This window comes from Idiotropiscis lumnitzeri, chromosome 17, assembly GCF_059441095.1.
Source record: "Idiotropiscis lumnitzeri isolate Australia: NSW breed Sydney's pygmy pipehorse chromosome 17, RoL_Ilum_1.0, whole genome shotgun sequence".
Lineage (NCBI taxonomy): Eukaryota > Metazoa > Chordata > Actinopteri > Syngnathiformes > Syngnathidae > Idiotropiscis > Idiotropiscis lumnitzeri.
The window spans coordinates 16,900,285-16,914,724 of NC_142407.1; the positions used below are offsets into that span (position 1 = coordinate 16,900,285).

The window sequence follows — 14,440 nt, forward strand, 5'->3', positions numbered from 1 at the left end:
TGACTTGCCCACAGCGCCCCCTGTAGGCAAGTCACCATACGACGACTACCAAGACCGTCCAATGGATTTACGATAGTATATTTTGAAGTTTTTTTGGATAACAACATTCATCGGAGCAATGTTAAGATGAAGAAAAAGGAATGCAAAAAATAATGTAAACATAGGCAAGCCAGAGAAACAAGCAAAATGTCAACTAAATCAATTATTAAAATAATCATTATTGGCAGCGCTACATCATTTTATGACGCAAGCTCAATGGTGTGTAAAGCACTTGAAGATTAACGACATAGACCAAAAAAAAGATTTAAAAAAAAAAAACTTTATTACACGTGGTTCTTTCCCCAGTAGTCCTTGTCCAACAAAACAAAGCAACTCATAAAATTTCTCTTTAGTTTTTTCTCGCGCTCTCCGCGAGCAATGAAGTCTCTCTTGCAATTTTCCGTTTCTAGCGACAACAAAGAATACTGAAAGCTTGCACAGGCTTGACTCCGCCCACTGCCTTTGTCGCTCACGGTGGCGATTTTGTTAAATTTCCTGTGAAATCTTTGACACGATTTACAATATGAACACTTTTGACAGTACGATCGAACGTACCAACTCTACAATTCTCTTCATGTACATATTTACACTTTGATTGGCAGGCGGAAGCAGCGGATAAGGTTTTGTTTTTTGGCCGGGGGCAGAGGAGCAAGGTAAGGTGTCACCCGAGGGAAGCTAGGAAGAGCTAGAAAGGTGGCAAGGTGGCAATCAAGGGAGGTCAAATAATAGGAAGGTCAGAAGCTCGGAGGGTGGGAAGCCATGGAGGGAGGTAGGATTCCAAGCAAGAAAGGAGGTAGGCAGCTAGCAAGGTAGCATGAGCACGGCAGCCAATCACGCAGCATCGCCTCCATCTGCGTGTCGATGCAGTTCGTAAACGTCAAAGTGACATTGGGAGTGTCAACTTTGACGAGCAAGTTTTTTTTTTTTTTTACTTTGACGAGCAAGTCAACGTCGCCTTCGGAACTTTGTGACATCACAGTAGGGTGGATTGAAAACAGGATTTCATTTTCTTCATAAGCGCGCTTGTGGTTTTCGCTGCAAAAAAGTAGCGCTTGCGCCGCAAATTTCCGTAGCATTTTTTAACTCATTCACTACCAGCCTAGTAAATGAAAAAATGGGTCTTTGACGTCTGTAGCCGTCAATGAGCTCATCAATTGACCGTTTCTCAGCCCAGCCAGGTGTGACCACTTTGGGACCAAATTGCAGCTTCGCGGTCGAATGACATTCTTGAACAAATATGTTTTTTGGGAGGGTGGTCCACATTTTTGCAAGCCAAGGGACGGCCGACAAAATTGCATCATGTGTCTCCTTCCGACACGTTCTTACCATGTTGCGCCGACTCAGGATTGAGCGCAAAGTCAACAGCCGACAGCAGCGTTATCAAGTGGGATTTTGGTTCGCCACTGTCGGGATTGCTAAAATGCCACAAACACGAGGCAACGCCACGCTTGCGTGACTGTACACTGCTAACGAGGCGTTAGCGTGACATTCAACACGACTGTCACGCCAACGGGAGTTGAGCACAACACTGAAACTCTGACACGAATGAGCCCGAGACATCGCACGACGCTGAGACGAAACGAACGGCGAGCGCAACGTGCGTCGTGTGCCGCCGATGCTGGCAAAACGCCGCCTTTGCAATACAAACACGAAGCGTCACAGAATATTAGCGTGATGCTAACATAGCAGTGGTGGCACTGGCGTGACATTCAATGGCTTTCTGACACTAGCTCGACGCTAAGGCCGTGCTCTGGATTTGTCGGAATGGCAGCCGCAGGGCGAGGGACTGACTGGTGCCCAGCTCTGCAAATGGAGTCAAGGGTTCAAACCTTTCACACAAACATGATGCTAGCATAGCGCTATTAGCTACGGCGGCCTCAGTTCGTGTGATGCAAACTGGAATGAGCTTGTGGCCATCGCAGCTTTTGTGTTTCCGCCGCTTCCGGCGAGCCACACGTTGACCATGTCAGATACGTGCCCGCGCGCGCGCTAGGCATAGGAGAGGTGCGAGGCGTTGGAGGCCATGCTAGCGCTTCTGCTCATGCTTTGTTCGCTCCGCCCCCCCGCCGATGTCCTCCTCACCCCCTCAGCCCCCGTGCCCGCGCTTGCCGGGGGATGGAGGCTCCAGGGGGGCGGCGCCCCGGCCATGGTGGGCTGGCCCCAGTGCTGCTGAGAGCCGCCCTGCTGTGAGTGGCCGCCGCCCCCCGGAGCGCCGCCGCCGCCGCCGCCGCCCCTGCCCCGGCCGCCCTGCGAGTCGGGGGCCACGTCGGCCAGGACCATGTTGCTGAAGCCCAGCCTCATGGACTCGGAGTCGAAGGCTTCGATCTCACGGGCCTGCCGCTCCAGAAGAGAACGGATACGCTCCAAACGCTCGTTCTGAAGCGACAGCATTTCCTCCTCGATCTAAGGAGCGAGACAAAACACATTCGGACCGTCGCCCGACGTTAATGCTCGGTGGAATTCCCCCCCCCCCCCAAAACACTTGCAATGATGTCGCGCTATCAATTTCCAAACAAGCTGCAAATGATTATTCATGTCGCAAACACGCTTTATAAATGACGTCTTCAGTATCGACAAATGCTTTGCTAAAAAGTGGTACGGATTATCTTCATCGATTAATCGGTCAATTTTTGGGGGGGTAAGTCATTCTCTGGAGACCTTATTTCCAAACATATTCGGACTCTGTTAGCGCTTCGGTGTGTAACGTGTGCAGTTTTTCCATTTCCGATATGGCGCCCTCGAGTACCGTCCGACACGGCGGCATGAAAAACATCTTTGTCGACGCTCTTCTCACCTTCTGCTCCAGCAGCGCCCTCCTGAGGCTGACTCTCTGCTCCAGGTCTCGTCTCTCCCTGTCATGCTGAGCGTCCGTCTGCATTTTGATTTTGCTCTGGTAAGCGTTGAGCAGCTCCAGTTCCTGCTGCAGCTGCATGCGCAGAACCTGACATTCGCCCTCCTGAGCCTCGTCCAGACGCAGCTGCCGCCCACAAACGGGAAACCTTCAGTCGCTCCATTGCACAAAAACAAAAGGCGCATTCATGGCGGCGCGGAGCAAAATGCTGCTTTTCACCATCCCATTTTGAGGGTGGCATGTTTTTGCAATGTGGGAGGAAAGCAAAGTACCCGGAGAAAAGCCACGCAGGCAAACTCCACGGACGATGTGAGGCCAACGTGCATGCCTAATATATAAACGCATGGAATTTGTGTCGTTTCTCTGCCACCGCCTGGAAAGCGTTTTGTTCCAGCTCCGGCTGTTGTGAAATCAAGTTGGATTGTATAATTTGGAATTAGAAAATACCTCCAAAGTTGAAGCGTTCACCCAAACCAATCAAGGGCTCCCCGCGAAGCACCTTTTCGAGCCTTTTGGTTTGGTTTTCGGGGGGGGGGGGGGGGGGACCATTTGAACCGTCCAAACGGATTTGCGCTGGCAGTACGATGACCTCGGTCACGCAGCACATTCAACGTTCCGCGGCGCAAATAAAGATCTCTGGCCGGATTTTGGAGCGGTTTCAACTCACAGCCTGCGTGGAGAGCATGTCGTTGACGGAGTGGTCGTACTGCTCGGCCAGGATGGCCAACTTGCGCGTCTGCTCGTCCTTCAGCCTCTTCAGCAGCGCCTTGTGCTCGCACTTGGGCGCGCTCTCCAGGAGGTGGTTGCGCAACGCTTTGTACTGCCGAGTCTGAGTCTTGCACGTCTCCTGGAACTGCTTCTTGATCTGGAGCTCCTTTGACTACACGGGCGCACGCAAAGACGGATTTTGGTTTGCGTGCGTGCGTGCGTGCGTGCGCGCGCGGACGTACCTTGAGGCTCTTGGGCTGCTGTCGGACCTCCATAAAATGCTTGCGCCGGAGCTCTCGTTCCCTCCTCTTGTTGTACTCCAGCTGGTTGGCGAGCTCCGTCTGGTGCTGCGTGCGGATGAGCTCGGCGCGAGCCTTTTGGACGGCGTCCAGGTGGCGGAACTCCAGCTCCTGCATGGACTCGTGATGCCGCAGGAGCATGGCGTGCTCCAGGTCCTTCTGCGTTTGACGCTTGTTCAGCTCCTGCAAAGGCAAAATACCTCGAAAAGCGCCCCTCCACGGCGCACGGCGAGATGCTTTGCGTGCGCGTGTCGGACCTCTCGGGCGAGGTCCTGCTCCACGTTGTGCCGGGCGATGAGGATTCGGCGCTTGAAGCGGCGGCATTCCAGCTCCAGGTACTGCCTCTGCCTCCTCAGGAGGTTGGCTTCCTCCTCAGCCTGGGGCGGACGGAGCGCGACAAACCAAGCCTCAGAAGACGCAACGGCGGCGTAAGAAGAACCTTCGCAAGCGCAGAGAAAGCGACGGCAGCTTCCCCAAAAAAGGGGAGGGCCGTTTGGAGAAGCGCGACGGGACCCGATGACGAGCGTCAATTCCCAAAAAACAAAAACAAACGCAACTACAAGAAGCCCGAGAGCCATCCGAGGAACCAAAGAACCGAGCGAAAAAGGAAAGAGCGGCGGTGGATTGAGTAGAAGGGAGAAAAGCGTGAGCGCAATTGGACCTGAAAGTGTTGGATGTTCTCCTTCTGCTTGGACAACCACTCCTGCTTCTCCTTCTTGGGAGTCGACTGGTTCTCGCTCAGTTCCTGAGAGAGAGCGAGTCAAAAAGGGGAGAAAAAAAAAACAAGCGCAGCGTGCGGCACTTTCGGGACCTCTTTGAGCTGCTCCTTGCGCAGCTTGTACTCGCGCTTCTGCGACTCCAGGAAGCCGCCCAGCTCCTTCTTCTGCTGCACCTGAATGTGCTGCTGGAACTTCTTCTCGTCGTTGCTGAACGTCTTGAGCTGCGCCAGCGCCCGCGCACAAATGCCGTGGTTAGCGTGAGAACACGGCGCCGTTTGCCCGCAAGGAAAGCGCTTTCTTACGTCCTTGTCCAGGCAGGCGTGGTGCTTCTTCAGCAATTTCTCCATCTCCTGGCCAAAGTTGCTCCTCTGGCCCTCGAGCTCCTTGTCCAGACGCAGCCGGTGCTCGTCCATCTCGCCTTTCAGCTTGTTCTCCAGCGCCATCAGGTGCTTCTGGTGCTGCCGCCGCATGCGCTTGTAGCCCGACATCTGCTCGCGCAGCTCACAATCCTGCTCGTGTTCTTGCATCTCGCGCGTCACCTGCGGCGGCGGCGGGAAAAGTCGCAAAAGAAGCCATGTCACGCGCGCATCCGTCCGACAAACGCGCTCGAGTGTCCGATCTTTTTTCCCTTTTCGGAAATCAGAAATGGGAAAGGAAAAAAAAAAAAAGAAGCTGTTTTTTGATGGAGTTGATTCATGCAATTAAAAATGCGAATGAATTCGTCTCGCTTGATTTTTGGCTTTAACAGCAAGTATGACCGGGTCAAAGTTGAGCTCGGCGCGAGTTCCGTCTTACCAGGGAGGCGGTGCGGATGGTGGCAAAGTGCTCTCGGTTGCGCCGATGCTTCCTGGGAGGCGCCGCCGCCGCCGCCGCCGACTCCGACGGTTGGCCGCATGACACCCGATCCCCCGAGAGAGCCTCGTCTTCCTCCTGCCGACGCGTCACAGCTTGTGAACGAACTTGTGAAAAATACATCACCGTCGTTGCAAATCAATCGTCGCTCATTTTCTTTTTGGGGGGGGGGCGCAAATGGAAACGACATCAGAAATAAACAGCAGCAGCGTTTTTCTTTGCAACAAATGGCAACGAGCTTTGCTGCGGCGTGCGTGCGCGCTTACAGCTTTGAGGTGTATGACGGAGCTGTTGGACATGACAGTGCGGTCGCCGTCCATGAGGTGGAGCTCGCCGTGGGCGTCGTCGTTGAGGCTGTTGACGGAGCTGCTCCGGGAACTGGCGCTGATGGACATGCTGGGGATGGACTGGTTGCTGCCCACGCTGTTCACCGTGCCGGCGCGCCCCACGCCCGCCTCCGCCTCCTGAACACGCACCCGCAATCACACGCGTGCGCATACGGTCGGTCGGCGCGCGTCTTGGCTGCCATCAGAGCGGTTGTTCTTTGGTGAGGATCAAGAATCGATACAGCGAGTACTACGCGCGCTGCTCCGTTCGAGTGAGAGGTGCGGCGAAAACTAATCGATGATCACATTGAAAACGATTTGGATCCTCTTTAACCTTCCGCTTCAGAGACTCCTTTTTTTTCCCATTTAAATGATCCAAATGTGCCTCTCAACAGTTTCCTGACATGAAAGCAGTCGTGACGTTTGAAAATAACCAGAAAACATTTTGGACAATTTTCATGTGGGTGCATTTTCTGAAAACCAAAAAGTCCAGATTTGGACCAACTGGATGGAAAGCTTAACATGTTTCAAAAAAAAAAAAATAAAATATCGGCGGAATAAAAATAATCGTTGGCGTCAGCCCTCGTTGGAATATTCAAGCGTGTTATGGAAGGCCGGCTTGGCATTGCGTGTGAGCGCCAAGCTGGCCGCGGATGCCAAAGTCAAGGCGTGTCCTCGCCTACCTCGTCCGGGTCGGCCGCTTCTGGCGCCGGTCCGTTGTGGGCCTCCTGCAGGAGGATCTTCTTCATCTTGCGGTACTGCAGGTTGTCCAGCTCGCGCACGGCGTCCTTGGTCCTCATGATGAGATCCATCAGAACCGAGTCGGGGCGCTGGCGCTGCAGGAAGGCGTGCTGCGGGACCAGGCGGCCACATGCAATAATTGCTTGCCATGCAACAATTGGACATTTTCATTGCATCCTTCTCGCTAATGTTGAAAAATGTGTTGCATTTTGCGTGGCAAATGTCACCACTCTCAGTCTTTTTGTCGCGAGCCGACCGAGCGTTTTGCATTTCGATTCCGGAACCCTTTTTTGCCGGTCAGTCCCCTTCGACCTCCGGCCGCAATCTCGCCGCCGTTCCGGCCTCGACCCTCTGACCTCCTTCGGAAAAATGTTCGACTCAACTTCATCTCACGTTGAACAACATTTCATTCGGCTCGGAAAACGAGTCCATCACCTTCATGTGCGCTTCAGGGACCGCACGGAAAATACAAACTCAAAGAATATGACCCAACGCTCTGTCGGTCGCGGCGCGAAAGGAACGTTCGGAGGCCATTCGCGCGCACCGGGGCCGATTCGTGGGCCGGACTAAAATGCGCCAATTCATTTGTCACCTCCGCGCCAAAAATGGCCGTCCAGGACCAGCTCTGTTGAATTGAAAAACAAACGGACGACCATTCCATCATTTTTGCTTTGACCTCAAAGCAATTCGCTGAACAACAACAAGAAGAAACGCGCCATCCTGTCGCAAGATTTAACACTTTTTTTTTTTTTACTTGCGTCATTTTCAAAACGGATTTGATATAAAGAGTGTGATCCGTCCAATCACAATGTCACAAACTGATCAATCTACTTGGAATACTTCAACGTGATTGCGTGTTATGGAGCCGAGGAAAAAGGAAAGTATTTCCAAAAAGAAAACAAAGCGGGCCGTCCCATTCGCAAATTGACTCAAATGGCGCATGTGCGTGCGTGCGTGTGCGCTTACGCCCAACATGTCGTCCGAGTGCGGTCGGTCCTGCGGGATTTTTTGAAGGCAAGAGTCGATGAAGTTGCGGAAGTAATCGGTCCTGTGAGAGCAACACAAGCGCTCACTCGTGAGCCGGTCGTTGCAAAAAAAATAAAAATTCAAACAAATATTCACATCAAAAACCGCCAGCGTCAGCAAAATGGCCGCCTACCATTCGCTGGACTGCAGCGCGGGACTCTCGTTCTGCGCGATGTGGTACAAGGCACTCATGGCGTTCATGTTGAACAACGGCGGCTTCCTCTCGGCTGCGAGACACGCAAACAATTATCGGGATGTTTGCGTTGCGGTCATGGCGGCGCATCAAAAGCCGTTACCGAGTTCGATACAGGTGATGCCTAAAGACCAGACGTCCACCTTGCCGTCGTACTGGCCCTCGTCCATGGCGAGGATCACCTCGGGTGCCATCCTGGGAGGAGGAGAGAAAAAAAAAAAAAAAAAGTCACTGAAAGAGCAAAATCCACTTGTTTGCCGTGAATATGAAACGTACTTTTCAATCTCGTTTACGTGAACTTTATTCCGATCCTTTTTAAACTGCTTTTTCCTTCCCCATTCGTGACGAAACTCGCACGCACATTTTTTTTTTTTTTTTGCTGCTAAGCCCCCCCGCCCGCCGGCCATAACTCGGCACCCTTCCGGCTTTATTCGGCCAGCTCTGGCAACGCGGAAGAATTGAATTTAGAAGACAAAAAAAAAAAGTGAAAATTGCAAGCGGTCACTTGTGAAAGCACAAAATGGATCACATCTCATCGGAAGCTCATTGAACGTTCTCATGTCAAGCAATGCGATGGCATTCTAACGTGCCACTGACCAATAGGGCGTCCCCACAAAGGAGTTGGCGGGCGAGGCGATGGAGGCGGAGCCGAAGTCGGCCAATTTGACCTGTCCGGGCTCCGTCAGCAGGATGTTCCCGGCCTTCACGTCTCTGCCACACGGGACAAAGGTGTTAGGAGCGGGCCGGCGCGCGTGCGTCCGGGGCGGGGCGCCACCTGTGGATCATGTTGTGCGAGTGCAGGTAGGCCAGCCCCTGCAGCGCGCCGTGCGTGATGGCGGCGATCTCAACTTCCTGCAGAGGCTTCTTGTGAACTGCAACACACAAGCAGGCTCCCTCACCCATCAATCGCACAGCATCATTTCTCTTTGCCTTATTTCGCCCCCGCGGCCGCACGCGATCCGCCCCACCCGATCCAATCACGCGATTCGCTTTTTAGTTGCATCGACTTGAACGCTCGTGACATCAGGCTGAAGCTGATCGGGTTTAGCGATCGCAGGCGGCATCCTACCGCTAACTGCATTGTCAACGTATCGGCTAATGACAGACCGATTATCGGCCGGGCAGATTATCGACGCCGAGATTTGGCATTTTGCCGATTATCAACATTTTTAACTTTCAAGACTGCTAAATTAAACGCCGGTTTACTCGGCCCGCTGCAGCACACTTTGCTCTCTCTCTGCCGTGCTGGCGGCCCTGCCTGCAGAAGCGGATTGGCCCGCCCACAGTACCATCTGATTGGTTACTTGTGCAGTGGGTGGCAGCCAATCCGCCTCTTTGCTTTGTCACCTCCAGTCACACGACAGACTTTGGCCAAATTTGAATAAATGCCAGTCGACTATATTGGCAGAAGGATGCCGAGTTCCCGAGTGCCGGGCAAGAGGTCTAGAGGAAGACCAAAGAGGAGATTTATGGATGTCGTTAAAGAGGACATGAAAGTCGTTGGTGTGAGAGCAGAGGATGCAGAGGACGGGCTGAGATGGGGGCAACGGAGTCGCTGTGGCGACCCCTGAAGGGAAAAAAAAAAGAAGAAGGCAGTCACTTACAACTCACAACAAATAGAAAACTATTCGTTGAAGTGAACTTTAAAGCAATAATAATAATAATAATAATAATAATAATAATAATATTCCCTTTATTAGTCCCACAATGGGGAAATTCGAGATTCGAACCCAGGCCTCCTGGGGAGACTGGGTCCTGAACGCGGCGCCTTAGACCACTCGGCCATCCTGTTTGTTGTCATTCAACTAAAAAGACATCCAGCTGAGCCTGGCAGCAACGTGCACTATGTGTGTGACCCCAAAAAAGTTGTTTCATAAACACGTGCGCAAAGTCAAGTTTTGAAGATTTATTTTTTTCTAGAGTTTCACACCATTTGACCCCTTTTTTTTTTTTTTTTCCCAACAAACAAATATCGGTTATCGGCCTCCGTGACTACTAATAATCGGTAGCGGCCCCGGGGAGGAAAAAAAAAAAAGCGGTCAATCACTAGTATCGGCTCATACTTCGATATCGCCTCCAAATTATTTGTTTAGGACAACCCTGCCAAACTGAAAACGATTAATTAAAGAAATAAGTCATCGGGTGGTACAAAATGAGCCGTTCTCTTTGCTCTCGGAGAGTGTCGGCACGTCTGCCGAAACCAGACTGCGAGACCTGTAAGAGCTGGAAAAACGGAAGCTGCCTCTTTTTCAGCGGCTTTCCGATGCCTTCGCAAAACACGTCGGAGCCCCCAAAATATATGCCCGAATCCCGAAATCGATCCCGCAACAACGAGGCACTCGACAAATGCTGCCCGTCGAGTCGGATCGCCCGCCTTCCTATCACGCGCGCGTCCTCGGGGCCAACGACGAGGCACTCTCAATGGTATTTTCGTGCAAGAGGCGAGCTCACCTTCCAGGAGGTCCGAGGCTGAGCCCAGGCAATACTCCATCACCAGCTGCGCAACACACGCGGCACACGTAAGCACTGGAAACGCTCGTTTTCTATTTCTATGATGGCTGTCTTAAGCAAAAAAAAGCATGTGAACATTTTCTCCTGAAAATTTGCCAATCCATTTCATTGAGTCGAGGTGAATCCATTTTTTGGGATGCTTTGAACAAAGTGGAAGCGAAGCAAGACGGACTGACCCAGGCGGTGTGCTCGCGCAGGTAACAGCCTTTGTACTCGATGCTGTTGGGGTGTCGGATCCTCTGGAGGAACTTGACTTCCTTGATGATGTCCTGCCACTTCTGCGGACGCCAACACACACACACAGTCAACATGTCAAGTGGATGACAGAAATTCACGACCCAGAGCGAAATATTTCACCATTTGATTTGGTTCGACGATTGTGGCGGAAGGCAAATGACCAGAGCTGGACAGTCAGTCCCGGGGGCCGACGCCCATTTTTGGGTCGAGGGACGATGATTTTTTTTAAAAAAGGCTTCAATTCACAAAGGCCAGAGGTTGAGTTTAGTCCGGCCCACAAATTGGCCGACAATTTTTCCATTTTTACCAATAAGGCCGGAACGGTAGCGAGATCGCGGCCGGAGGGCTGGCGACTGACCGTCAAAAAGGGGTCGAGTGAAAACAACATTCGCCGATACGGCGTGGAGCCAATCGGCACCGACCTAATTGTGGCTCAGGGAAGAAAAAAGTCCTTCATAAATGAGAACCCAAAACTTCCAAAGAAACAATCAAAATAAATGTCTTTTCTTTTTTTTGTTTTTAGCCGAATGTAAAAATGAGTGCCTCTCTTCCAATTGGAAAAAAAATGCACGCAAGCGTGAAATTGAATAAGTTGGGATTTGCGGACAGGACACGTGTCACGATCCCAACGATGCGAGCCATGAAAAAACGAAAATCTTCACCACGCTTCAATTGGGATTTTTGGGGGCCAGCGCTCTGGTGTTGCGTGTGTGCGCCACATGCTGCTTCACCTCGTTGGACTGCTTCCCACTGTACGACATCTTCTTGATGGCCACCACTTCGTTGGTGCACACGTTGTGCGCCTGCGCAACAACACACAACAATGTCGACAAATTGCTTCTTCTCTTTTCATTTTCATACTTTTCCTCCAAACCATCCAAATTTCAGCTTCTCAACCGGAAATATTCGCACGTCCATTAGTGACTAAGCGAGTTAGCTCGTTTGTCGGTTCATTAACGCATCCATTAGTTTGGCGAGCGACGTCCTTCCTAATTTGTTCGCTCATTGGTTCTGCAAGCTGGTTTCTTTATTTTCATGTCGGTCGTGGTGGAAGTCGTCACGGTGATTTGGAATTTTTCATTTTAGGTGACTTTTTACTTCCTAATTGAATTAGTGGTCAGAATAGATTTGTTAGTTTCGATGAGTTTTACTTTTTGGGAAAATGCTTACTTTTAGATGACTTTTTAATAGTTTTAGTGTAACGTGGCGTATTAGTCAGGTGCGATTTTTTTCAGGTAACAAGTAAGGCTCATTAAAAACTCCCAACATCAGAAACGTTTGAAAATGTGATTGACTTACAAATTAAACTGAACAGTTCACAAAAAGTCCAAGAAAAGTGCAGTGCATTAATGCTGCTTTTGAAGACAAAATGCAAATGAATGTCGTTTTAGTTTTTCACAAAACAAAATGTTTTTTAGTTTTTGTTTACGATAATAACTTTGGTGGTAACTGAAAATTTGGGGAGGTGGTTCTTGCTGTGCAAAGTTTGAGAAACATTGATTGCAAGTTGGGGTTTTTTTCCCCCCAAAAAAACAAAAATGCTCCAAATCTCCAAAAATAAAAATTGATGTTCTTCTGCTCCGAGCATTTTTTCCAGTTGGCCAGAGAACGTGCAGGCAAGACTCGCAGTCGGACGTACAAAGTAGACGGCGCCGAAGCTGCCATGGCCGATCTCGCGCAGGTCCGAGAAGAGTTTCTCCGGGTCTTCCTTGAAGAAGAGCTCAGCCACCTCGGGGTCCTTCAGACTCCCCGCTCGCACAGATGACGGCATGCCGAGCGCAGCGACCGGCGAGTGCCGCTGAGGCTACTGAGCTACGCCGGGGCGGCTACGCCGGGGCGGCCCCGCGCTCATCGGAGGAGACGCGTGGACACCTGCCAGGAGACAACACACACACGCCAGCGTTGCACAGATCAATCCGACAATATTTCCTCTCGGCAGACCATATTTTCCGGACTATAAACCGGAGAAACTCCTTTTCGGGGGTGGGGGGGGGGGGGACACTATATTGTTTACTGCATGTACAGAACAATTTTGTACCGTGAACGCACAAAGGTACATAAACAGATTGTTAAAACAGTGCCTTTTAACATAGCAACAGCTTTGCTAATTAGAACACAACAGACCCAAGAGAATTTTTTTTTTTTATAATATTTTCTGAACTATTAAGCGCCTCCTACCGGTGAAAGAAAAATCCACAGAAAAGTCGCACCGGTGTATTAGCCGCATGGTTCAAAATCGAGAAAAAAAGTAGCGGCTCATAGTCTGATAAATAGCGTAACTAAAAAATAAATACCATTAATAAAGAACAAAAATATAATTTTTCTCAGTTATTTTCTGATATTCTCATAGCTTGGTAAAATAAAATAATGCTTTTTTTTTCTTTGCCAACTAATCTGTTATCAGTATTTTTTTCTGCCAAATACCGTAATTGGCCTAAAAAAAAAGGGGGGGGGGTCGGGGTGGAACCGTTCCGCCCCGGGACGGAAAGCCCAGCTCTGGACAGAAGCAACAAGCAAAAAATGAGCTTCTGCGTGTGACGATTGTTTTCCAAATTTTCTGACGCACATGGCAGCTGAACCTGCAAGCGGTTTCTTCTCATGAGGAAGGTTTTCTTTCTTCACTTTGAGTCTTTTCTTTAGTGAGGGTTGCGCTTTCTGTGAGACAACCTCACCTTTACAAATCAATCAAGTGCAATTGGAGCACTGGCAGTCCAAGCACAAAACGGATTCTTTCCAAACATGAAAAGGGCCATTTTGCTTGCAATATAGCTACCTCCTCACACGGACAAAAGAGAGAGAAGAAAGCAAGTGTGGCTGGAGTGTGAACGCTGGGAGGGAGTGGCGGCTAAATGGATGCTAAAGCGGCTTACGAGAAGACTGAACGTAGCCGTTAGCAAGTTAGCACAACAATGCCAATGGTCGCATGTTGGCGGCTCGCAACAACACCGGCGCGCAGACGAAATCGAAATGTCCTGCGAACGGCGCTGGAGGTCATTGCGAAAGCTGTCAATGGCTCGGAGAGTGGGACACACAGCAACTTTGACTCGTGCGGCTAGCCTAGCCACTTAGCATCCGCGCTAGCCGCGCTAGCCGCGCTAGACTCACCTGGCCGAAGGCGAATCCCCGGCGCAGCTCGACGACGACAAGCGCCGGAGGCCGAAGAAGCGCGGCCCCCGCCGAGCCAGCGTCCTTCCAGGGAATCCGATCTTGGAGCGTTTCCCGAGCCGACGGCTAACTAGCACAGCGGCGTCACACCGGAGCTCATCAAGTCTTCTCGGCCGGGGAGCGAAATGCCGAGGCGATAAGTCGGGTCCGGTCGGGTCCGGTCGGGTCCGGTCGACTCGGTCCTCCGTCGGCGGCGACGAGGGGGAGCGGCGTGGGCCTCGCTTTGCTTCGTGCTGCCCCCGAGAGGCAATGTTGTGAATGTCAAAGTCGCGAGAGGACTGACTGACAGACAGACGTGGGAGGGAGGAGGCAAGGCGGAGTGAAGGCAGAAGGCAAGCGAGGGAGGCAAGGGAAGGCAAGGGAGGAAGGAATGGAGGAGGCAAGGGAACAACTGAGAGCCTTTTGGACGCTGACGCTGCCGCCGGTTGTCCAGACCGGCAGCAAAAGCGACAACGTGCGCTTGTCTCGCAAAACATCGAGAGGGAGGCGCACTGTGCGAAATAATCTGCTTTTAACCACTTGCGTCGACACTCAGGCACGGCTGCGGGATTTCGTCTGTTTTTTGGTGCGAATGGACGGCTGAGAAAATGACGTGGAAGTATCGTGTGCTCGATCCAAAAGTCAGGCTTCACAATGGAGGAGTATTGGTTTGGCCTGGAGTCGGCTTTCAATGGAGTAGGGTTCGGAGTTAGGGCATCAAGATGAGGTTTTCCTTTCAGCTTGAGTTGGCTGGCAAATTGGATGCAAACTATGCAGAGGAAAGTTTTCACACT

At 51.3% G+C, this 14,440-nt stretch overlaps 1 protein-coding gene across 2 annotated transcripts; it reads right to left on the minus strand.

The window, feature by feature from the left end:
* Positions 1-975: 975 nt before the first annotated feature.
* Positions 976-14,099, minus strand: LOC148320648 (serine/threonine-protein kinase TAO1-like). 2 transcript variants are annotated; one of them, XM_088280385.1, is made up of 21 exons: positions 13,608-14,099; positions 12,142-12,374; positions 11,234-11,305; positions 10,442-10,543; positions 10,206-10,251; positions 8,530-8,626; positions 8,352-8,465; positions 7,858-7,949; positions 7,695-7,788; positions 7,502-7,583; positions 6,478-6,645; positions 5,735-5,932; positions 5,412-5,546; positions 4,919-5,155; positions 4,709-4,837; positions 4,559-4,642; positions 4,155-4,274; positions 3,841-4,080; positions 3,558-3,770; positions 2,834-3,016; positions 976-2,442 (listed from the first exon to the last, which is right to left on the minus strand). In XM_088280385.1, exons 2-21 carry the CDS (start codon positions 12,271-12,273, stop codon positions 2,029-2,031), a joined length of 2,952 nt encoding a protein of 983 aa, XP_088136511.1. In that variant the 5' UTR covers positions 12,274-12,374; positions 13,608-14,099; the 3' UTR covers positions 976-2,028. The 2 variants fall into 2 exon arrangements, with proteins under 2 accessions (XP_088136511.1, XP_088136512.1); XM_088280386.1 differs by lacking the exon at positions 13,608-14,099 and having other exon boundaries at positions 10,206-10,312; positions 12,142-12,315.
* Between the last annotated feature and the right edge of the window lie 341 nt (positions 14,100-14,440).